The 22,096-nt window shown below is 40.3% G+C and overlaps 1 protein-coding gene across 5 annotated transcripts in view; it reads left to right on the top strand.

Annotated features, from left to right (window-relative positions):
- The window catches only part of LRRK1 (leucine rich repeat kinase 1), a 150,174-nt gene that overhangs the window by 54,809 nt on the left and 73,269 nt on the right, over positions 1-22,096 (top strand). For 4 of the 5 annotated variants that reach the window (XM_043489447.1, XM_043489444.1, XM_043489446.1 and 1 more), the window contains 5 exons: positions 4,376-4,539; positions 12,199-12,370; positions 16,750-16,833; positions 17,121-17,300; positions 17,712-17,860. In XM_043489447.1, the coding sequence (XP_043345382.1) occupies positions 4,376-4,539; positions 12,199-12,370; positions 16,750-16,833; positions 17,121-17,300; positions 17,712-17,860 (749 nt within the window). The remainder of the gene's footprint in view (positions 1-4,375; positions 4,540-12,198; positions 12,371-16,749; positions 16,834-17,120; positions 17,301-17,711; positions 17,861-22,096) is intronic. The other variant, XM_043489449.1, reaches the window with a different exon arrangement.

The following is a 22,096-nucleotide window of genomic DNA, read 5'->3' as shown; positions in this document are numbered from 1 at the left end:
CCACCCTTGTAATTTCATGTGCATCCCATGTCCTAGGTTCTACATTCGCAGTGTTGCTTAACTTGGGTGTAAAGGTGAAGTTTCTATTTATGTTCCTAAGGTGAACAGAAGAGGTTACTTTATTCCTAATCTGAAGAGAAGAAGTTACTTTATACCTTTGCACACACCTGTCTTTTATGGGGATAAGGGGGATATTAGTTTAATTTTGAGAGATGAACAGCGACGTGACTAAGTGCCCCTTCTGATGGATGACGCTGCCGTGTACTCTGCCTTCTTTTTGCCCTGCCAAAGTCTTCTCCCTCCAGTGGCTTCCCTCCTTCTCCCTGCCAGTGGCGCTCAAATGTCTCAGGGTCTCTGACTATTAGTAACTAGTGAGGATTCTATTTTACATGGTAGAAATTTTACATGTATTTTACATGGTAGTGTATATATCAACGCCACTTTCTCAAATAGATGGCTAGTGGGACGATGCTATATAACACAGGGAGCCAAGCCTGGCATTCTGTGATGACCTAGAGGAGTGAGTGGGAGGAAGGAGTAAGAGGGAGGGGATATATATATGTATATATGTGTGTATATATATATATATATATTTAGTTATACTGATTCACATTGTTATATGGCAGAAAACAACACAATATTTTAAAGCAACTACTTCAAATTAAAAATAAATGAAAAGAAATGACCTAAGATGGTAATTCTAATTAAAAGATAAATGATAGAAATAAGAAATGGTGAATAAAAGGTAAATACATATATAAAAAAATAATAGTTAATGAGGATTGTTAGTGTATGTTTAGACGTGAAGCTGCCTTGAAGTGTGTGTGTTCAGCCACGTCTGACTCTTTGTGGCCCCATGGACTGTAGCCCACCAGGCTCCTCTGTCCATGGGATTTTCCAAGCAAGAATACTGGAGTGCGGTGCCATTTCCTTTTCCAGGGAATCTTCCCAATATCCTGCATCTCTTGTGTCTCCTGCTCTGGCAGGCAGATTCTTTACCACTAGCACCACCTGGGAAGCTGCCTAATGTATAACCTCTTACACACTATACTGTTTTCTGATTCCTGTTTCTAAAAATTACACAGCCAAAACCCCAGCAAACTCCATTTAAACACAGCAGTGTCGCATTCATGTTTCAGGAAGGGCACAGATTGTGAGTGATACTCCTGAAATCCACTTAATGTGGGTTTTCAGAATGGTGGCCTTGGAAATAGTCATGGCTTAGAGTGAGCTACAAAGACTCTGAATGGTATCAGGGACCTTCACTGTAAGCAGTTTGCCTTTCCCTTTCTCCCCAAGCAGAATTTTTCTGCACTGATGGTGGAACTCGTTCAATATGCCATATGGCAGGCCTTGCATTTAGGGTACGTTATTCTGATTTACTTCTCCCAAGATTTTGTTGTGAAAAGTTTTGAACATACAATAAAACTGAAAGAATTGAAACATGTATGTCCATATACCCACCACCTAAATTGTACCATTAACACTTTCTGAAATTGCTCTCATTTCTATCCATCTATCTGTTTTTCTATCCACCTATCAATCTGTTATTATTAATGCATCTCAAATTAAGTTGGAAATATCTGTACTTTTCACCCTCAAATACTTTAGTATTCATTTTATTCACTATAGTTTAATATTGTTTATAATTTTTAGATAAAATTTATATAAAGGAAATGTACATATCTTCATTGGACTATTTGATAAGTTTTGACAAAAACCAGCACCTGTATACTGGAAACGTCATCAAGATATAGAACCATGCCCAAACAATTTCCTCATGCCGTTTTCTGGTAAACTTCATGACCACCCTCAGGAACCACTGTTCTGATTTTTTTCCCACCATAGATCAGAACAGCATATAAATGTGGTCATTTTATGAAGTCATTCTTTCATTCAGCAGTGTGTTTTTAGATTCCCATCAATCATTTCATGGATCAGCAGTTTATTCCTTTTGGTTGCTGAGTAGTCAATATACTATGGGAGTTATTTATTCAGCTCCTTTTGATGGACACCTTTACTATTTACAGTTTGGAAATACCATGAATGGCATTTAATATAAACATTATTGGATATATTTTGAGACATATTTTCTTGGGTAAATACCTAAGGATAGAATAAGGGAGTCATAGGATAGGTGTGTACTTAGTTTCATAAGAAACCGCTAGACTTGTTTCCAAAGTGGTTGTACAATTTTAGACGTAACCAATAAGGTATGAGTGTTCTAGTTTCTCCATATCCTCACCACGTATTGTCAGTCTTTTTAAATTTTACTGACTTTTGTGGGATTGTAGTGGTGGTTAATTTTCATTTCCCTGATGACTAATGATATTGAGTTTTTTGAATCTCTTCTGCTATTCAAATCTTTGCTTGTTTTTAACTGGATTATTTGTCCTTTATTACCAAGTTATAGGAGTTCTTCCTGTTTTCTGAATACCATTCGTTTTCTGGGTGTATGTTTTGCAAATATTTTCTTCCAGTATGCAACTTGCCTACTCATTGTCAAATGGTAAACAGTTTTTAAATGGTAGATCAACCTTCTGATGAGCATAAGTTTTAAATTTTGTTGAAGTCTAATTAGTAATTTTTTCCTTCCATGTTTTTTACTTTCTGTGTCCCATCTAAGAAAGCTTTGCCTACTTTCAAGTCATAAAAATGTCCTCCTGTGATATTCTTTTCCTAGAAGCACTACATTGTTTTTTGAAGCACTACAGTTTTAACCTTTGTGTTTAAGTCCATGATCCATTTCAAATAATTTTTGTGTGTGCTGAGAAGTAGGAGTCAGAGTCCCTTTTTATTCAATGATGTCCAGGTGTCCCAGCACAATTTATTGAAAAAATTTTTGCTTTTCTCGTTGTGTTGGCACCCTTATCAAAAATTAGTTGGATGTACAAGTATGAGTCTATTTCCCAATAGAAAGCTGAGAAGCTATTCTGCTTCACAGATAAATTTGTATATACTAGTAGCATACTGCTTTGATTATTATTATAGTTTTATGTAAGACTTGAAATCAAGTAGTATAGATCCTCCAACTCTTATTTTTCAAGATTGTTTGGGGTAAATCCTTTGAATTTTTATACAGATTTGAGGATCAAGTTGTCAATTTTATCCCCCTCAAATCCTATTGGAATTATGGTTGGGATCACATTGAATCTATAGATAAAATTGGAGAGAACTGACATCTTAATAATATTGACTGTTTTAATCCACGAACATGAGATGTCATTCCATTTGTATAGGTCTTATTTAACTTTTCTCAGCAATGTTTTATAGTTTTTAGGGTATAGATCTTATCCATCATTTAAAAAATTTATTTCTAAACATGCAATTTTTATCCTGTTGTAAATTTTGAAAAAACTTTTTTCCAGATGTTAGCTGCTGTAATGTGATTTGCTTTTGCAATGTGAATGTTTGGAAGGCAACCTTCCTCATCATTTACATTTTTACATGAAAAAAAAACCTGTTTTTTTCATCTCTTCAAAGAGATGGAGTGAAGTTAGCCCCAGTCTGAGAGCTGGTGAACCAAACATCAGTCACAGTTTGCTTCTTACAAGCTGTGTGAACTTGGCCAAGAATGATTTTTGAATTCTGTCTCCATTTCTGCTGCCACTTAACACAATCAAAATGTAACTACTCATTCATTGCAGTCTTTTCTATGATAGAGACAGAACTTTAAACTCTGGTTCAGTAACACATTTGCAAATCTAGTAGAAGCCTTGAATTTTCTTCCCAGAGAAGTGTGCACACACACGCACACGCATGCATGCACACATGCACAATTTTCTGTGCAACTTTAGGATGTGCAGGAAGTCTCGAAGCCTTCTGGGATCCTACAAACTGCTAATTATGAAGCCATTCTAGAGTGAGAGCTCTAAGGGCTGACGGCTTTCATGTCTGCGTCTTCAGACCCAACAAGTATGGAGTGAGGGCTGCCATTCTAAATCCCATGCCTTTATGGCGTTTTCTAGGCAGAGAGGGTCTAGATTTCCACATGCTCAGGTTTTGACTTGCCTTTCTTCCTCCACGGAATACTGTATCCCTCTGAGGGACACAGCAGTGGGGCAGTTTGGTGTTGCTGTCGGCGAGGCCAGCCTGCCAGGCAGCTGCCCTGGGGGGCCTGGACCCACTCTCCAGGCATTGTCTCATTCCAGAATCTTCCCCAACTGTGTTCAGCCTCCCCACGCCTTCACCCCTGGCTCCACGCAGGAAGTGCCTCCGCAGGGGCAGGTGCTGAAGTCGGCTGTGCGGGGTGACACGGGCAGCGTTTCAGAGCAGCCCTCTCTGGCTAAAGTACATCCTGCTCTCCTCTCTGGTGGTTCCCATAAGCAGCTCTGGCGGTGGAGGTGATGTTGTGTGTGTGCCTCTGTTCACCCAGGTGCCGGGGACATGGGCAGCAAACTCTCTGTGCCAGGCAGTGAGCCCACAGCGCAGGGCCCCGGGACGGAAGGCGTTCATGCTGCATACAGGCGAGGCGACATCAGCAGAGCCCAGCACCTGCTCCGAGAAGCTTGTGACGAGAGCACATCCCAGCTGGAAAAGGTAAGGTCTATGCCAGCCCTTCTTGCCAGAACTGGGAACCCAGGTTGGGTGACGGTTACCACGAAAATTGTTTTCTTGTTATCATTATAATCATAATGGGGATATTTCTTGGGTTCTGAATACCTTGTTTCTCATGTAAACCTCCTGATGTCAGTCCTTTCGAGTGGACTTCTCAGCTTGTCAGGTAAGAACACTGCGCCATCATTCCCGGGGGCAGGAAGGGGTCACAGAAAGGAAAAGGACAAAACTGACAGTCGAGGGTTTAACCTAATATAGTCTTTTATACTTTTTTCCCACTATAAAACAGCACATGTGCAAACTGAAAAATTCAAAAATATATAAAAGTAAGGGGAAAAAGAACCAAAATTAATCATCTAAACAATCCCACTGAGCGTTTTTGGTATACTCTTTTCCGAGCTGCTGATCTGAACATTCATCTTTTGTTTTTATTGTTTCTAATATAGACACAGTCTTATTTATGCATAGTTTTGCATACTGCTTTCTCTTACATAATATTATATGAACCATTTTCTGTATGACTGTAGATTCCTTATGTGCATTACCTTCACTGGATACATGACACTTCATCTGGTGGAGACACTGTCACTTATCTGGCTATTCCTTTTGGTTAGATATTTGGATTGTTTCTAATTTTTTATTATAAATAATACTGTACTGAGTGTTTTTTGCCTAATTGTTTTCTTATTGTCAATTATTTTCTTTGCTTAGGTAGATTTGCAAGAATTGAGAATGTGGGTAACAGTATTTTTAAAATTTTGAATATATGCCAAACTTTTTCCAAAAGCTTGTAGAGATCAACCCTCTTGCCGGCCTACAGCTTTGGAAGATCATTGCCATGTTCTGGTCCTTGTGGGAAATTCTTATTGGCTGTGAACCAGGAGAGCACTTTATTGATGGTATATGTGTAATACTTTGATTAACACAGGTTTAAGGTTTTCATTTAATTACTAGTTGGAAATAGCTCAATTACTAAACCTCCAGCCTGTTCGCAAAGTTGTAAGAGAATTTTTGGGGGGAAATGGTCAAGTTCAACGTGCTTGATAATTATTGAGGAGAGAACATTTTTGGAAAATTCTCCAAGCGAGGCTTTAACAGTATGTGGACCAAGAACTTCCAGATGTCCAAGCTGAATTTAGACAAGGCCAAGGAACCAGAGTTCAAATTGCCAACATCCGTTGGATCATAGAAAAGGCAAGAGAATTCCAGAAAAACATCTACTTCTGCTTTATTGACTATGCCAAAGCCTTTGACTGTGTGGATCACAACAAACAGTAGAAAATTCTTAAAAAGATGGGAATACGAGACCACCTGACCTGCCTCCTGAGAAATCTGTATGCAGGTCAAGAAGCAACAGTTAGAACTGGACATGGAACAACAGACTGGCTTCAAATTGGGAAAGGAGTACGTCAAAGCTGTATATTGTGACCCTACGTATTTAACTTATATGCAGAGTACATCATGAGAAATGCTGGGCTGGATGAAGCACAAGCTGGAATCAAGATTGCCGAGAGAAATATCAATAACCTCAGATAGGCAGATGACACCACGCTTATGGCTGAAAGTGAAGAGGAACTAAAGAGCCTCTTGAATGTGAAAGAGGAGAGTGAGAAAGTTGGCTTTATTTAAACTCAGCATTCAAAAAACTCACGTTATGGCATCCAGTCCCAGCACTTCATGGCAAATATATGGGGAAACAATGGAAACAGTGAGAGAATATTTTCTTGGGCTCCAAAATCACTGCAGATGGTGACTGCAGCCATGAAATTAAAAGATGCTTGCTCCTTGGAAGAAAAGCTATGACCAACCTAGACAGCATATTAAAAGGCAGAGACATTACTTTGCCAACAAAGGTCCATCTAGACAAAGCTAAGGTTTTTCCAGTAGTCATTATGGATGTGAGAGTTGGACCATAAAGAGAGCTAAGCACCGAAGAATTAACGCTTTTGTACTATATTGTTGGAGAAGACTCTTGAGAATCCCTTGGACTGCAAGGAGATCAAACCATTCAACTCAAAAGGCAGTAAGTCCTAAATATTCATTGGAAAGACTGATGCTGAAGCTCCAATACTTTGGCCATCTGATGCGAAGAACTGACTCATTGGAAAAGACCTTGATGCTAGGAAAGACTGAAGGCAGGAGAGGAGAAGGGGAAGACAGAGGATGAGATGGTTAGATGGCATGACCGACACAATGGACATGAGTTTGAGCAAGCTCCAGGAGTTGGTGATGGACAGGGAAGTCTGATGTGCTCCAGTCCATGAGGCGGCAAAGAGTCGGATGTAACTGAATGACAGAACTGAACTGAGCATTTTTGATTCCTCCCATTATGGATTCACAGTATATGTGGTCAAAGCCTCTCTTCTTATGGGAGTACTGGAGCACGTCAGAGTTGCCGGCCCATCATTTGTGGCCTGGGGATTGTAAGCAGGGACCCAAGAAACAGCAGTCTGAGGTGTTACCTACAGAGCAGTCACGCTGTCTGGGACCTTTTCCCAAATGGAACTCCAGACTGCCGTCACAGAACTTCCCATTGAACCTGAACCTCTTGCAGCTCCTGTATTGGCAGGCAGTTTCTTTACCAGTAGCACCACCCGGGAAGGCGTGTTTAAGTCCAGATATCAGCAAATTCAGTTTCCTGATGTATGTACTATTGCTCTCCTCTGCTGTTTCTTTTTTTCCCTTTTAATGTGTATTGAAAATAGACTAGATAATTCTCTAATAAATATTTGTATTGTTAATTTGTATACAATGAGGATATACATATGTATATATATATATATATATATATATATATAACTAAATATAATTTGTTAACAAATCTGAACCTGAGACAAAAGTGAAAACTTTTGGCAAAACAATGATGCTGTTTCAAAAAAAATAGGATATGAGACACTTATAAGGTCAAGTTTTCTAGAAGTAGCATTAAAAAACTAAACAAAAACAGGCAAACTTTTCTTAATTCTTAATTTTTTAAATTATAATAGTATTATAACACATTTACAGAAGACTTGAAAAATGCAGAACCAAGTTACATGTAGTTCTACTATGTATTACAATTTTTTAAGTAGCTAAATTAAGATTTTTAGTTGGAATTTCAAAATCAAACCCTCAAAAGTTAATAGAATAACTGGACATAAAAGTAGAAGAATATAGTAGACCTGAAAAGCACTGTGAATCAATTCAACATTAGTAAGATTTATACAGTTTTCACACAACACAGGGTACAAGTTCTAATCAAGTTGCCATAGACCATAAACCAGGAGACACACAAATGTAATCCAGGGACGTAAAAAAAAGGAAAAACTTTCATGGTCAAAGGTATTGAAATCATACAGAGTCTGTTCTCTTACCACTGCACACTTATGTTAGAAACCAATATCAAAAGATATTTGAAAATAACCCACATATTTTCAAGTGTAATGTGACAGTTACCAAGAGACTTAGCCGTTGAAAACTTCAAGGTTAAAAGACAGAAAACACAGAAGGTGATTACAGAGAAGAAAGAATTTAAATGAGAAACTAATATCAAAATAAGAAATTAACATCAAGAATACTTTAAAAACTCCATGTATTTGGAAAATAAATGTCCACTTTTAGATGATGGGTGTATCTAAGAAACCATAACAAAGAAAATTAGAAAATATTTATAACAGATTAAAAATGAAAGGAGAATTTTTCAGAACTTGTTGCATACAGCTGAAACAGCTCAATGCAACTAAATACAATGTGGAATCTCGAAAACACCTAATGAACAGTGGAGGGTCTCCTGTGGAGGTGTGGGTTGGCAGTGGCTTGCCGCGGGGACAGATGCATTGGCAGCAGCAGTTCTGGGAGGTGCCCCTTGGCAAGCGAGCCCTCTTGGAAGTGGTTATTAACCCTGCCATAGAGCCTGTAGACTCCAGGGCTGAGTCACCTCAGGCCAAACAGCTAATAGGGAGGGAGCCCCACCCATCAGCAGATTACAGTGTTACTGAGCATGACCCTGCCCACCAGGACAAGACCCAGTTTTTTCCCATACATGCCCCTCCCAACAGGATTATCTCCCAGATGAAAGAACAAGCTAAAACCCCAGAAAAACAACTAAATGAAGTGGAGATAGGCAACATTCCAGAAAAAGAATTCAGAATAATAATAGCGCAGATGATTTCAGTTCAGTCGCTCAGTCGTGTCTGACTCTTTTCGACCCCATGGACTTCAGCATGCCAGGCATCCCTGTCCATCACCAACTCCTGGAGCTTGCTCAAACTCATGTCCATCGAGTTGGTGATGCCATCCAACCATCTCATCCTCTGTCATCTCCTGCTCCTCCTGCCTTCAATCTTTCCCAGCATCAGGGTCTTTTCCAATGAGTCAGCTCTTCACATCAGGTGGCCAAAATATTGGCGTTTCAGCCTCAGCATCAGTCCTTCCAATGAATATTCAGGACTGATTTCCTTTAGGATGGACTGGTTGGATCTCCTTGCAGTCTAAGGGACTCTCAAGGTCTTCTCCAACACCACAGTTCAAAAGCATCAATTCTTCAGTGCTCAGCTTTTTTTATAGTCCAACTCTCACATCCATACATGACTACTGGAAAAACCGTAGCCTTGACTAAAAGGACCTTTGTTGGCAAAGTAATGTCTCTGCTTTTTAATATGCTATCTAAGTTGGTCATAGATTTTCTTTCAAGGAGCAAGCATCTTTTAATTTCATAGCTGCAATCACCATCTGCAGTGATTTTGGAGTCCCCCCAAATAAAGTCTGTCACTATTTCCTTTGTTTCCCCATCTATTTGCCATGAAGTAAAGGGACCTGATGCCATGATCTTAGTTTTCTGAATGTTGAGTTTTAAGCCAACTTTTTCACTCTCCTCTTTCATTTTCATCAAGAGGCTCTTTAGTTCTTCTTCACTTTCTGCCATAAGGGTGGTGTCATCTGTGTATCTGAGTTTATTGATATTTCTCCTGGCAATCTTGATTCCAGCTTGTGCTTCATCCAGCCCAGCGTTTCACATGATATACTCTGCATATAAGTTAAATAAGCAGAGTGACAATATAGAACCTTGCTTGACATACTCCTTTTCCTATTTGGTACCAGTCTGTTGTTCCATGTCCAGTTCTAACTGTTGCTTCCTGACCTGCATACAGATTTCTCAGGAGGGCAGTCAGGTGGTCTCGTATTCCCATGTTTTTAAGAATTTTCCACAGTTTGTTATGATCTACACAGTCAAAGGCTTTGGTGTAGCCAATAATGCAGAAGTAGATGTTTTTCTGGAATTCTCTTGCTTTTTCAATGATCCAACAGATGTTGGCAATTTGATCCAGTTGATTTAGGATCTTGGAAAAAGAATGGAGAAGATGCAAGAAATGTTTAACAAAGACCTAGAAGAACTAAAGAACAAACAAACAGAGATGAACAATACACTAGAAGGAATCAACAGCAGAATCACAGGTAAAATGGATAAGTGACCTGGAAGAGAGAATGGTGGAAATTACTGCTGTAAAACAAAATATAGAAAAAAGAATGAAAAAAATGAAGACAGCCTAAGAATGTTCTGGGAAAACATTAAAGGTACCAACATTCGCTTTATAGGGGTCCCAAAGGAGAAGAGAAAGAGAAAGGACCCAAGAAAGTATTTGAAGAGGTAAGAGCTGAAAACTTCCCTAACATGGGAAAAGAAATAGTCAACCAAGTCCAGGAAGCACAGAGTTCCAGGCAGGATAAACCCAAGGAGGAACACACTGAGACACATAATAATCAAACTGACAAAAATTAAAGACAAAGATAAAATATTAAAAGCAACAAGGGAAAAATGACAAATAATATACAAGGGAATTCTCATCAGGTTATCAGCTAATTTTTCAACAGAAACTCTGCAAGCCAGAAATGAATGGCACAATACATTTAAAGTGATGAAACGGAAAAACCTACAACCAGGAATACTCTATCCAGCAACACCTCATTCAGATTTGACGTCAAAATCAGGTTGTACAGACAAGCAAAAGTTAAGAGAATTCAGTACCACCTAACCAGCTTTACAATAAATGCTAAAGGAACTTCTCTAGGCAGGAAACAAAATAAAGAAATACCTACAAAGAATAAACCAAAAACAATTAAGAAAATGGTAATAGGATCATACATATCAAACTTAACTTAAATGCAAATAGATTAAATGCACCAACCAAAAGACATGGACTGGCTGGGTGGATGAAAACATGTGCGTATATGTATTTCCACGTACCACATCACTCTGCTTAATGCCTCAAATGGTAATTATTTTATACTGTTAGGTTAATCATGTTTCCATTATGGCTTGCAATTATAATTATCTTTTATTTTTTGTCTGACTATTAATTGTGAAAACTGATGAACATCTCTTGCTATTGTGATTATATAACTATTAATAGTATTCTAATACAATTCTGAAAATATAAAGAAATATCATGTAAGAAAACAGGAAATTAACCTGTGATACAATATTATTAACTAAAGCACAGATATTAGTCAAACTTCACAAAACAGGTAAACTTTAATAGTCTGTTTTATTTAACTAGAATATATTAAATATTATCATTTCAACATATAATCAATATAAAAATTATTGACATGATTGTTGCTTTTCAGTCACTAAGTCGTGTCTGACTCTTTGCAACCCCATGGACGGCAGCACACCAGGCTTCCATGTCCTTCACTATCTCTCAGAGTTTGCTCAAACTCATATCTCTTGGGTTGGTGATACTGTCTAAGTTATCTAACCATCTCATCCTCTGCTGCCTCCTTCTCCTTTTGCCTTCAATCTTTCTGGCATCAGAATCTTTTGCAATGAGTTGGCTCTTTGCATCAGGTGGCCAAAGTATTGGAGCTTCAACTACATCATCAGTCCTTCCAGTGATTACTCAGGACTGATTTCCTTTAGGATTGACTGGTTTTATCTCTTTGCCATCCAAGGAACTCTCAAGAGTCTTCTCCAGCTCCACAAGTTAAAAGCATCAATTCTTCAGCACTCAGCCTTCTTTATGGTCCAACAGTCACATCCATACATGACAACTGGAAAAACCATAGCTTTGACTATATGGACCTTTGTCAGCAAAATATGTCTCTGCTTTTTAATACACTGTCTAGGTTTGTCATAGCTTTCCTTCTGAAGGACAACTGTGTTTTAATTTTCTTTCCTGCAGTCACTATCCACTGTGATTTTAGAGCCCCAGAAAATATTGACAAGATAATTTACTGTTTTTGTAGTAGGTCTTTGAAATCACCTGGAAAAGAATCTGATGCTGGGAAAGACTGAAGGCAGGAGGAGAAGGGGACAACAGAGGAAGAGATGGTTGCATGGCATCACCGACTTGATGGACATGAGTTTGAGCAAGCTCCGGGAGTTGGTGATGGACAGGGAAGCCCGGCATGCTGCTTAGGGTCGCAAAGAGTCAGACATGACTGAGCGACTGAAATCACATATGATTTTACGTTTTCAGCACATCTCATTTTGCATGAGCCATGTTTCAAGACTTAACAATCACACGTGACTGGTCCTGCCATCCTGGGCTGCATAGTCCCAGACTTGCCCATGGGCTTGGTGAACCTTTTGAGTCGATTCTCTTGGCAGTTCCCAGCAGCACTCTTCTTGCTGACATCTTGTCCCTGTTCTGTTTTGACCAGGGCCAGCTCCTGAGCATCTCTGCAGCCTATGGTGACCTGGAGACCGTCCGGTATCTTCTCACTGAGAGGCTGGTGGAGCTACCAACGGAGCCCACCGATGACAACCCCGCCGTGGTGGCAGCACAGTTTGGGCACGCTGACGTCGTTCAGGAGCTACTCGAGTCTTTGCCAGGTAAAGAGTCTGCTTCCCTGGGGGCTCAGATGGTAAAGAATCCGCCTGCAATGCAGGAGACTTGGCTTCAACCCCTGGGGTGGGAAGATCCCCTGGAGAAGGAAATGGCTACCCACTCCAGTACTCTTGCCTGGAAAATCCCATGGACGGAGGAGCCTGGCGGGCTATAGTCCATGGGGTCTCAAAGAGTCAGACACGACTGAGCGACTTCACTCACTTTGCCCGGTAAGTCCCAGGGTGTGAGTTCTTCACCCCCACTCAGGGACCCTCCTTTTGAAAAAATACTTATTTCCTTATTTGTTTGGCTTCATTGAGTCTTGGTTATGGCACAAAGGATCCCCGTCGCTGCACGCAGGCTTTTATCCTGTTGTGGCGCACCAGCTCAGCTGCCTCACAGCATGTGGGGTCTTAGTTCCCCAACCAGGGATTGAACCAGCATCCTCTGCATTGGAAGGCGGATTCTTAACCACTGGACCACCAGGGAAGTCCCTCAGGGACCCTCTTTTCCTAGGAACCAGACAGACATTTGGAGGGGGGTGGCTGCACTCCAAGTTGTTTATGTCTTCACACTGTTTACCAGTCCAGATCCAGAAATCTGGGGGTATTCTTTAAAGCAGTTTTAGATTTAAAGAAAAATTGTTGAGCAAGTACCAAGAATTCTCATATACCACCCTTCACAGTTTCCCTATTATTGATGTTTTGTATGAGAATGGTACAGTTGTTAAAATTGATGAACAAACCAATATTGATATGTTATTACTAATGGAAGCTCATAGTTTGCACTAGGGTTGTATATTCTATGACTATTAACAAATGTGTAATGACATATATGTACCATTATTGTATCATGCAGAATAATTTCACTGTCCTCCTGTTCTACCTGTTCATCTCTTTCTCAGTTCCTGGTAACCACTGATCTCTTTACTGTGTTCATAGTTTTGCCTTTTCCAGAATGACATATAGTTGGATTCATATGGTATGTAGCCTTTTTGGATAGACTGCTTTCATTTAGCAGTATGCATTCAAGTTTCCTCCATGTCTTTTCATGACTTGAGAGCTCATACACACACACACACACACACACACACACACACACAGACACATACATATATTTTATCACTGAATAATATTACATTGTCTGGATGTTCCTTGCTATGTTGCTTTCTTAATAACAAGTAATTTTTTGTCTGGTAGACTCAGGCATCCTGGTCTCCTTTGATTTCCTGCAATGGCCTTGGATCTGTTACAGTTATTGCTACAGCTATAGGCTGAGGCATTGTCTTAGCAGTGGCTGTTGGGAGTTAGGATTTTGCAAGGGAATTGGGCCAGCTTCATGGAATATGTGACAATGCAGTCACACAGGGCCCCATACTTAGAAGAGCCCCACACTTGGTTTGTGAGCATGCCTGCTAAGTCACTTCAGTTGTGTCCAACTCTTTGCAGTCCTGTGGACTGTAGTCTGCCAGGCTCCTCTGTCCGTGGGATTCTCCAGGCAAAAATACTGGAGTGGGTTGCCATGCCCTCCTCCAGGGGATCTTCCCAGCCCAGGGATGAAACCCACGTCTCTAAGGTCTCCTGCATTGGCAGACATATTCTTTACCACTAGCACCACCTGGGAATTACATGGGAATTACACCTGGGAATTACATATAGCACCCACTACACTCTGCAATTACCCTCTTGAAATTTGTAATACTTTTTAAACAAGGGACCCCATTTTAAGTTTTACGTTGGATCCCACAAATTATGAAATGGAAACCCACTCCAGGATCCTTGCCTGAAAAGTCCCATGGACAGAGGAGCCTGACGGGCTTCAGGTCACAGGGTTGCAACAGGTCGGACACGACTGAGCAACTAACACACACACACACACACACCACAAATAATGCAATAGTACTGTTAAGGGCTTCCCTGATAGCTCGTTTGGTAGAGAATCTGTCTGCAATGAAGGAGACCCTGGTTTGATTCCTGAGTCGGGAAGATCCGCTGGAGAAGGGATAGGCTACCCACTTCAGTATTCTTGGGCTTCCCTTGTAGCTCAGCTAGTAAAGAATCTGCCTGCAATGCAGGAGACCTGGGTTTGATCCCTGCATTGGGAAGATCCCCTGGAGAAGAGAAAGGCTACCCACTCCAGTATTCTGGCCTGGAGAATTCCATGGGCTGTATAGTCCAGGGGGTTGCAAAGAGTCAGACACGACTGAATGACTTCCACTTTTCACTTTTTTTTTCACTGTTAAGGGAGTGTCTGACTGTGTCCTTTGAGGTAGATTTGTGCTCAGATTTGGTTCCAAGCTGGCATGCCCCTCATATACCTGGAGAAAGAATGAGTTTATGAACAGAAATCAGGGCAGTGTTAGGGCCCATAGACACAGATTGGGTCAAGCAAGGTATAGGAAGGCAGAGAGGAGAGGAGTCCCTGAGGTGCCAGAGGCTGATTCTTTCTCCTCAGGAATCCCCAAGAATAGCTCTGTTCTTGCCCTAAAGAATCTATGCCAGCTGACTCACTCATTGGACAGCTTACATTTATTGATCATTTGCCAAGTACTGGACACACTACAGAATCTGAAAGACACAGCGGCTTTTTAAAAAGGTGGTCCCAGCCCTTTAGTAGCTCCTGGTCCAGCAGAGGAAATTGAGGCAGAAAAGACTAACTGTGTGGTGTAACCATGCAGAGGTTGAAATGTCTACACAGTCATTTGCGACCACACATCAGGGAATGGTCTTGTCTGTGTGCAGGCTGGGGTCCTCAGAAGGGGTCAACATCTCAACTGGGCTTTGCAGACTGAGCAGGAGTTTACCTGGTGGACAAACAAGGGAAGAGCCTGGTTTGCCTGCTTCTGCAGAGCAGGGAGCTTGGCTCGACCTGAGTATGTTGGAGCTGAGCATGGTTTTCAGCGGCTCCTGGGGTGTCCTGTCTTTAATTCAGCTCGGGACAGAGCTAGTGGGACTGAAAGAGTTGAGGGCATTTGCTGAGCCCTGTGGGGAGTGCAGAGATGGGCAGAACAGTGTCTGTCCTCTGGGAATTCCCAACCTGTTGGGAGGGTGGCCCTTGTCAGGAGTAAGGTAAGATAAGAGGCAGCTGGAGGACAAGGGCGGGTCCAAGAAGAGGATGGACGAGAGGTCCATGGTGGGGGGGTACATCACTGTGTAATTATGAACATCATTCAAAGGACATCATTATGTAATTCCTGGTCTTGCAGCTCAGCGGGCTGACAAGAAAGAGGAGGTGGAAAGATGGAGACCAAAATGGGGCTTTTTGAGCTGGATTTGGGCCTCAAAGAATACACACAGGGGTTTGCATGGTTAAGATAGTACCCTTTGGTTTTGGGTAAAGCAGAACTTAAGGCTTGACTTCGCCATTTACCAACTGTCGGACCTTTAGCAAGTTCCCAACTGTCCCTGAGCTTTGGTTTCCTCATATTAAAATGATGACTGTGAGATACAGGGCCTGCCTCCTGAGACTGACACACTCCATCCTCAGCAGGTGTTAGCAGCATGACAACCGCACCTCTCACAGCTGGATATCTGGTCACAACTGAGTTAGGGGTAATTTGTTTTCTGCTCATGTACCTCCTCCTTTGAATTGTTCATTTTAGTCATCAATTGAGGGCAAAGAAGGGATATTTATTTAGCACCTGCTGCACCCCAGACATGATGCCAGGTACCTTGTGTATTGGGTTTTAATTCTTGCCTTCTCTACCTCACCCCCATTTCCTGGTCAATTTCCTATGACACAGAGGGGTACTCTCTCCAGGCTCCAGAGCACTTTGGTTCCGGAGAACTCTCCACCTCTGCAAATGAGTGTTGTGATGCAGTTGGGAAGTGTCCACGTGGGGGATGAGATCATTTTTCCATGGCAGCTAGATCCAAAAGACCTTGCATTACTTTGAACTTGAAGATACTGTGACATTTCAGCCCATGCTGTCCCTGTTTGTTCAGTGTGTTATTTCATCCAGGAATTAAGTGGGCAGTTCTTTTAGGGAGCAGTTCTCTTAAGTTTTAGGCTGATCTGTTTCTTCATCAGAGTATTTTTAAACTTATGAAAGTGGTATATGTATATTACAGACAATTCGGGAAAGCAGAAAGGGTTATTACTCTAAGAACATAATGACATAACACAATGAGTTATATCAGGCACTTGACAGATGTTATGACAGTTTACTGAGTCAAGTACTTGATATACACGATGTCATGTAATCCTCACATTAAACTTGGAAGGCAGGGTGTTCCTTTTCCCTTTTACTTATGGGTAAACTGAGCCACAGAGAGGATAAGAAATTTGCCCCAGATGACACATTTTAATATTTTAATTATTTAATATTTTAATCCTAAGTCACCTGTCTCTAAAACCTGTGTCCCTGTGTGTGATGCTGCTCCAGGGATGCGGTCAGGGCTGGGGATGAGGCAGAGAGTAAGGGCATCTCACCGTCCCACCACCCAGAGAGAATTCTGCAGCACTGAGGGTAGGTGGTTCTTCCTAGTCTTGTGTCCACACATACATTTTTCATCGCAATTTCACTGCATGTGCTGTTCTGAATGCTACTTTTCCCCAGCCGGTGTTATTTGATGGGCAGGCGGGTTTATAGTGATGTGGGGAAATGTCATATGCAGTTCAGAGGGGCTGTTCCGTAGACACTGTCAACTGGACATAGCGACTTTCAGCTGGAAACAGGGCCGTGGCTGGAGGGGACCTCAGAGCAGGAGCAGCTGCGCCTTCAGCGGCCCTCTCTCTGTCCTCTCATCCGAGCAGGTCCCTGCAGCCCCCAGCGGCTCTTGAACTGGATGCTGGCCTTGGCCTGTCAGCAGGGGCACCTGGCAGTAGTGAAGCTCTTGGTCCTGCGCCACGGGGCTGACCCCGAGAGCTGCGCAGTCAGGAAGAATGAGTTCCCAGTCATCGTGCGCCTGCCGCTGTACGCGGCCATCAAGTCAGGTGGGTGCCGGTCAGCCCACCCGTGACAGCCTTTGTCCTGTAGAGACGCGGGCCCGCCCTTCACGCTCGCCTTCGGCTCCCCAGGGCCTGTGTGGAATTTCCCAGCTCTGTTCTCGGCTTCTTCTTCAAAAGATCTGCGTCCTTCTTCCTCCCCCCACTCCCTCCTGCGAGGGGATTTCAATGCCAGTGACCAGCCGCGGCAAACGCGACTCCTCGGAGGCCCTGCAGAGGGCAGAGCCCCACCGAAGTGCTCTCACTGACGGGAACCTGTGGAGTCAGGGGAGGCAACAGAGACATTCAGCAGCTCCATGCCCTTTTCATTTTCGTTTCACATGCGTGTCAGGCCTTTTGGACAGCCGTGACACACTCTGCGTCCCAAATGCCCTGAGCACTCTGCTTTCTGTCCTGTAGGGAATGAAGATATTGCCATATTCCTGATTCGGCATGGAGCCTTTTTCTGCTCCTATATTTTACTGGACAGTCCTGACCCCAGCAAACATCTCCTCAGGAAGTATTTTGTTGAAGCAAGTGCTTTGCCCAGCAGTTGTCCGGGAAAAATGGTGAGTAGTCTTTGTCTGTGGATGGATGGATGAGGAAGAGGTGGATTATTTTTCAACCATGAGAAAGAAGGACATGGTTCCATTTGTAACAACGTGGATGGACTTCGAGGACATTATGCTAAGTGAAAGAAGTCAGACAGAGAAAGATAAGTACGGTATGTTTTTACTTATAGGTGGAAACTAAAAAAGCCAAACTGTGGAAACAGTAGATGGTTTGCCAAGGCCTGAGGGGTGGGGCAAATAGCTGGAGTGTTGGCTTCAGCCATATGATAAATAAGCCCGGGAGATCTAATGTGTAGCACTGTGATTACAGCTAATAACACTGTATTATATACATGAAAGTTTCTAAGAGAATAAATCTCAAATGTTCTCACCACAAAAAAATAGTAATTAGGTGGCATGGTACAGGTGTTAGCTGAGGTTACAGTAGTAATTGTTTTACAATATATAAATGTATTATATCAGCAGGTCATAACTTACACAATGTCATATGTCAATTATAGCTCAATAAAACTGGGAAAAAACACATGGGAATTAGTTCTAGTTAGTTTACCATTTTAATAACAAAAATAGGATTGCATTATTTACATTATCTTCAATTTGGCTTTTTAAATTGAGCACTCTGTCACTGACACCCCCTCGATCAGTCAGTGTAGCTGTATCTCATTCTTTTTGGTATGTGCCTCAAATCTAGAGTGAATGTAGCTTAGTTGACTCAGCCCTTCTCCTGGTAGTGGACATTTGGATTATTTCTGGGTTTTGCCCTTGTGATATAGCCTGATTTCTAGGGTATTTCTTATGTAGATCAAAGTCCTGAAAGTGGACTGCTTTGGAATCAGTTCCACAAATGCTGTGGTGACTCACACTCTCGCCATCACGACATGGGGATTTCTATTCCCCACATGCTGGCCAGCACTGGATGTCCAGGGGCATTTTAATTTTCATCACTCTGATGGGTTAAAATGGAATCTTCTTGTTTTAATGTCCGTATTTCTTATCTTAATAATGTTGAGCATCTTTGCATATCCTCATAAATTATTTGTGTCTCCCCTTATGTGAGTTGCCTGTTACAGTTTATTGATTATTTTTCTCAAGGATTACTCACCTTTTCCTTCTAATTTTGAAGAGTCTTATTGTATATTAGAGATTTTAAGCCTTTTTTGTTTATCATAGATGTTACCAATATTTTTCCCAATCCATTATTTGTCTTTTGTCTGTTATCTTTTGAGATAACAAAGATATGTGAATATATAATCAAATATGTCTGTCTTTTCATTTATGGCAGTTAGGTTATATAAGAAAGTCATTTTCCCCTCAATTTTATGTAAATATTCTCCTAGAATCTTTTATACTATTTTGACTCTTTTATTTTTTACATTTTAAGCCTTATTTTTCCTATCATTTCTTTGTGTATGTGGTTTCAGGGAGCGAATCTAACTTTCCTCTCTTCCAGGTAGATGATCAAATATTCCAGCACAATTTTTAAAGTAAACTTTGATTTTCTTTCTGGATTAAAATGTCACCATTGCCATTTCTTCCAGTATATACTTATATACATTTTGGGATTCTCTGCACTGGTCCACTAGCCTTTTAATCTATTTCTGTTCAAATGCCATGCTGTTTTGATTATAGGCATTTTATTTAAACCTTACAACTGGTTAATGCAAGTTTTCTACTCCTTATTTGCTTTTTTCAAAAATATCTTAACTGTTATCAGACATCTGTTTTTTCCATTTTGTGCATTTCCCATGGTAACTTTCATGGTGATATGTGCTGCATTTAGGTTCTTTAGTAGGATTTTATAGTTTTACTGATAAAGGTTTCCTGAACATATTTTGTTTATTTATTATTGTTTTTGCCATTGTTTGAATGGAATGTATATCATTCTTTCCCATTTCTGACTTTCTGATATGAAGGAAATCTCTTCTGCTTATTTATTTGTTTTACCCAATCCCCTTACCAACTTCTCTTATTAATTCTAATAGTTTTCAGAGAAGTTCCTCAAAACTTTTAGGTATATATCAAGTTATCTGCAAATTCAAAGCAGGTTTGTCTTGTCTTTTCTAATATTTATTTAACTTTATTTCGTGGCTTATTGTGTATTAGCAGAAATGTCAAAAGTTGAATCATCTGAAAAGAGTGGATGTATCTCTCTTGTTCCTGATTTTAAAGGTCCTGGCATCAGCAGTTTATGGGCATTTTCTGTACATTTTTGGTAAATAGACTATTGCTGTATTTAGGTAGTTTCCATGTATTCCTCTTTGCTTAGGGTTTTTATTAAGAAAAGTTGCTGAATTTTATTGGATGTATATTAGCAGCTGTGGATATACTCACATAGTTTTTCTACTTTAATTTGCTGTTCTAATGCATGATAGTAGGTGTTGACCTAATATTGAAATCTTATAATAAATGTTAATTGGTGTTATTATGGATGGATTTGATCTATTGATATTTTATTTACAATGTTTGCTTCTATATTTACAGGTAATTGATCTATACTTTTCTATTTCTATTGTCTTTGAGATTTTGGTATAAAACAATGTTAGCCTTACAAAATGACTTGGGGAACTTCCCATTTTATTACAGTCTAGAGAAGTTTCATAGGAATCATTTATTACTAATGGTTGCTTAGATAAAGCAGGTCTTTGTTTTCAGACATCTTTTGAAATCATTGGTCAGTTCAGGTTCTCTGCTTTTGCTTATATGCAGTTTAAGATGTTATATTTTGGTAGAAAATCATCTATTTCCTTTAGATTTTTGAATTTGCTATCACGGCATGTTACATTTACCTTTTTTGGTAATTATTTTCTCCTATGTCTGTAGTTATATTTCCATTCATGGTATTGATTTATGATGTTGAACAGTTTTACTTTTTCTCTTTTAAATTTTATCAGACTAGTCAGGGTTTTATATATTCTAGAGGTCCTCAAGGAACCACTAGATTTTATTTATTTTTCATGATTTATTTTGTTTGTTCCTTCATTCACTTTGGCTTTTCTCTGTACTGAAACCGTCTTGACATCGTCTCTGAATATTTGGTTGATGGGGTTGTGGTCAAGCACAGCTCCGGTAGGAGCTTCCTGGCTCTGCTCTAATCTGGGCTCCAGGACCTCCATCTGGTTCCTTACATCTCTGGGTCTTGGTTTCCTCATCTACTGATCTTTATCTAGTTCTTCATATAGTTCTGAAAGTTTTTGGTTCATACTCCTGGTTTATGGCTTTATAACCCATTTGGACCTATTCATTATGTCAAATATCTGCCTTAACCCCGTCAAAGCTTCTGTCCTTAAGATTGGGTTTGTTGGCTCTGCACATGGCCACACTTCTCTTTTTTCCTTTGCATCCACCTTTATGAGCTTTCCCAGCCTTTATATTCAGTTTTTTCTTTGTCTTATGTGTATTTCTTATAAACAGCATTGTGTTTTCTTCACTTTAAATTATAATGATATTTTATTTTGCATAGTCACAGTATTTGACACTTCAAAAAAAGACATACCACTGATAAATTAAAAAGTGGATATACTTGTCAAAGTTACAGCAGACATAATGTTTAGCTGAGAATCACTTCAATAGCATAAGGCTCTAAAGGTGCCAGATAAACCAATACTTGTTTGGAATAAGATATGCAACTTTCTTAATGACAGGCTTACAGAAGAAGTCCTGGTTCCATGTGGTCAAGGTTACAGTCATAAAACCTAAAGTTTTAGCACAATCGTGCTTCAGACTGAATTTTAAATAGTTATGATAGTTTACACAATATGTGATGGACTGCCTTCTGCAAAAAATTACAACTTGAAGACTTCTTTCAGGCATTACCAGTATCCAACATGTGTACATTCTGAATAATTCTGAAAAGAGCAAAATTAATAGGTTCTGACATTCACATCTGACATCTCAAGTTTTATGACTGGCAAGTCTTAATGCTCCTGGACTTTGGGGTGTACAAGGTAGCAATATTTTAAATTTGTTTAAGTAGGATCTGGGGAAAATTAAGATCAAATGGGCATACATTTCTTGACTATATAGTGCCACTAACCCTCAATTAACTCTATAGGGATTGGTTAAGCATCAAAAGCTAAAGTAATAGATTTTTATGTTAAAATGTAAATACCAGTTACTCCATACTAATAACACTTTAAAGTCACTAAACTAAGTATTTCCCTTGTAGAGATAACACACAGAAATTAACTGACAGAACAGAAACAAATTATGAAAAATGCTAATTACCTAAATGGA

This window comes from Cervus canadensis, chromosome 17 (assembly GCF_019320065.1).
Source record: "Cervus canadensis isolate Bull #8, Minnesota chromosome 17, ASM1932006v1, whole genome shotgun sequence".
In the NCBI taxonomy this organism is placed as follows: domain Eukaryota; kingdom Metazoa; phylum Chordata; class Mammalia; order Artiodactyla; family Cervidae; genus Cervus; species Cervus canadensis.
The sequence above is the reverse complement of the archived record's forward strand: the minus strand, read 5'-3'. Positions and strand labels throughout refer to the sequence as shown.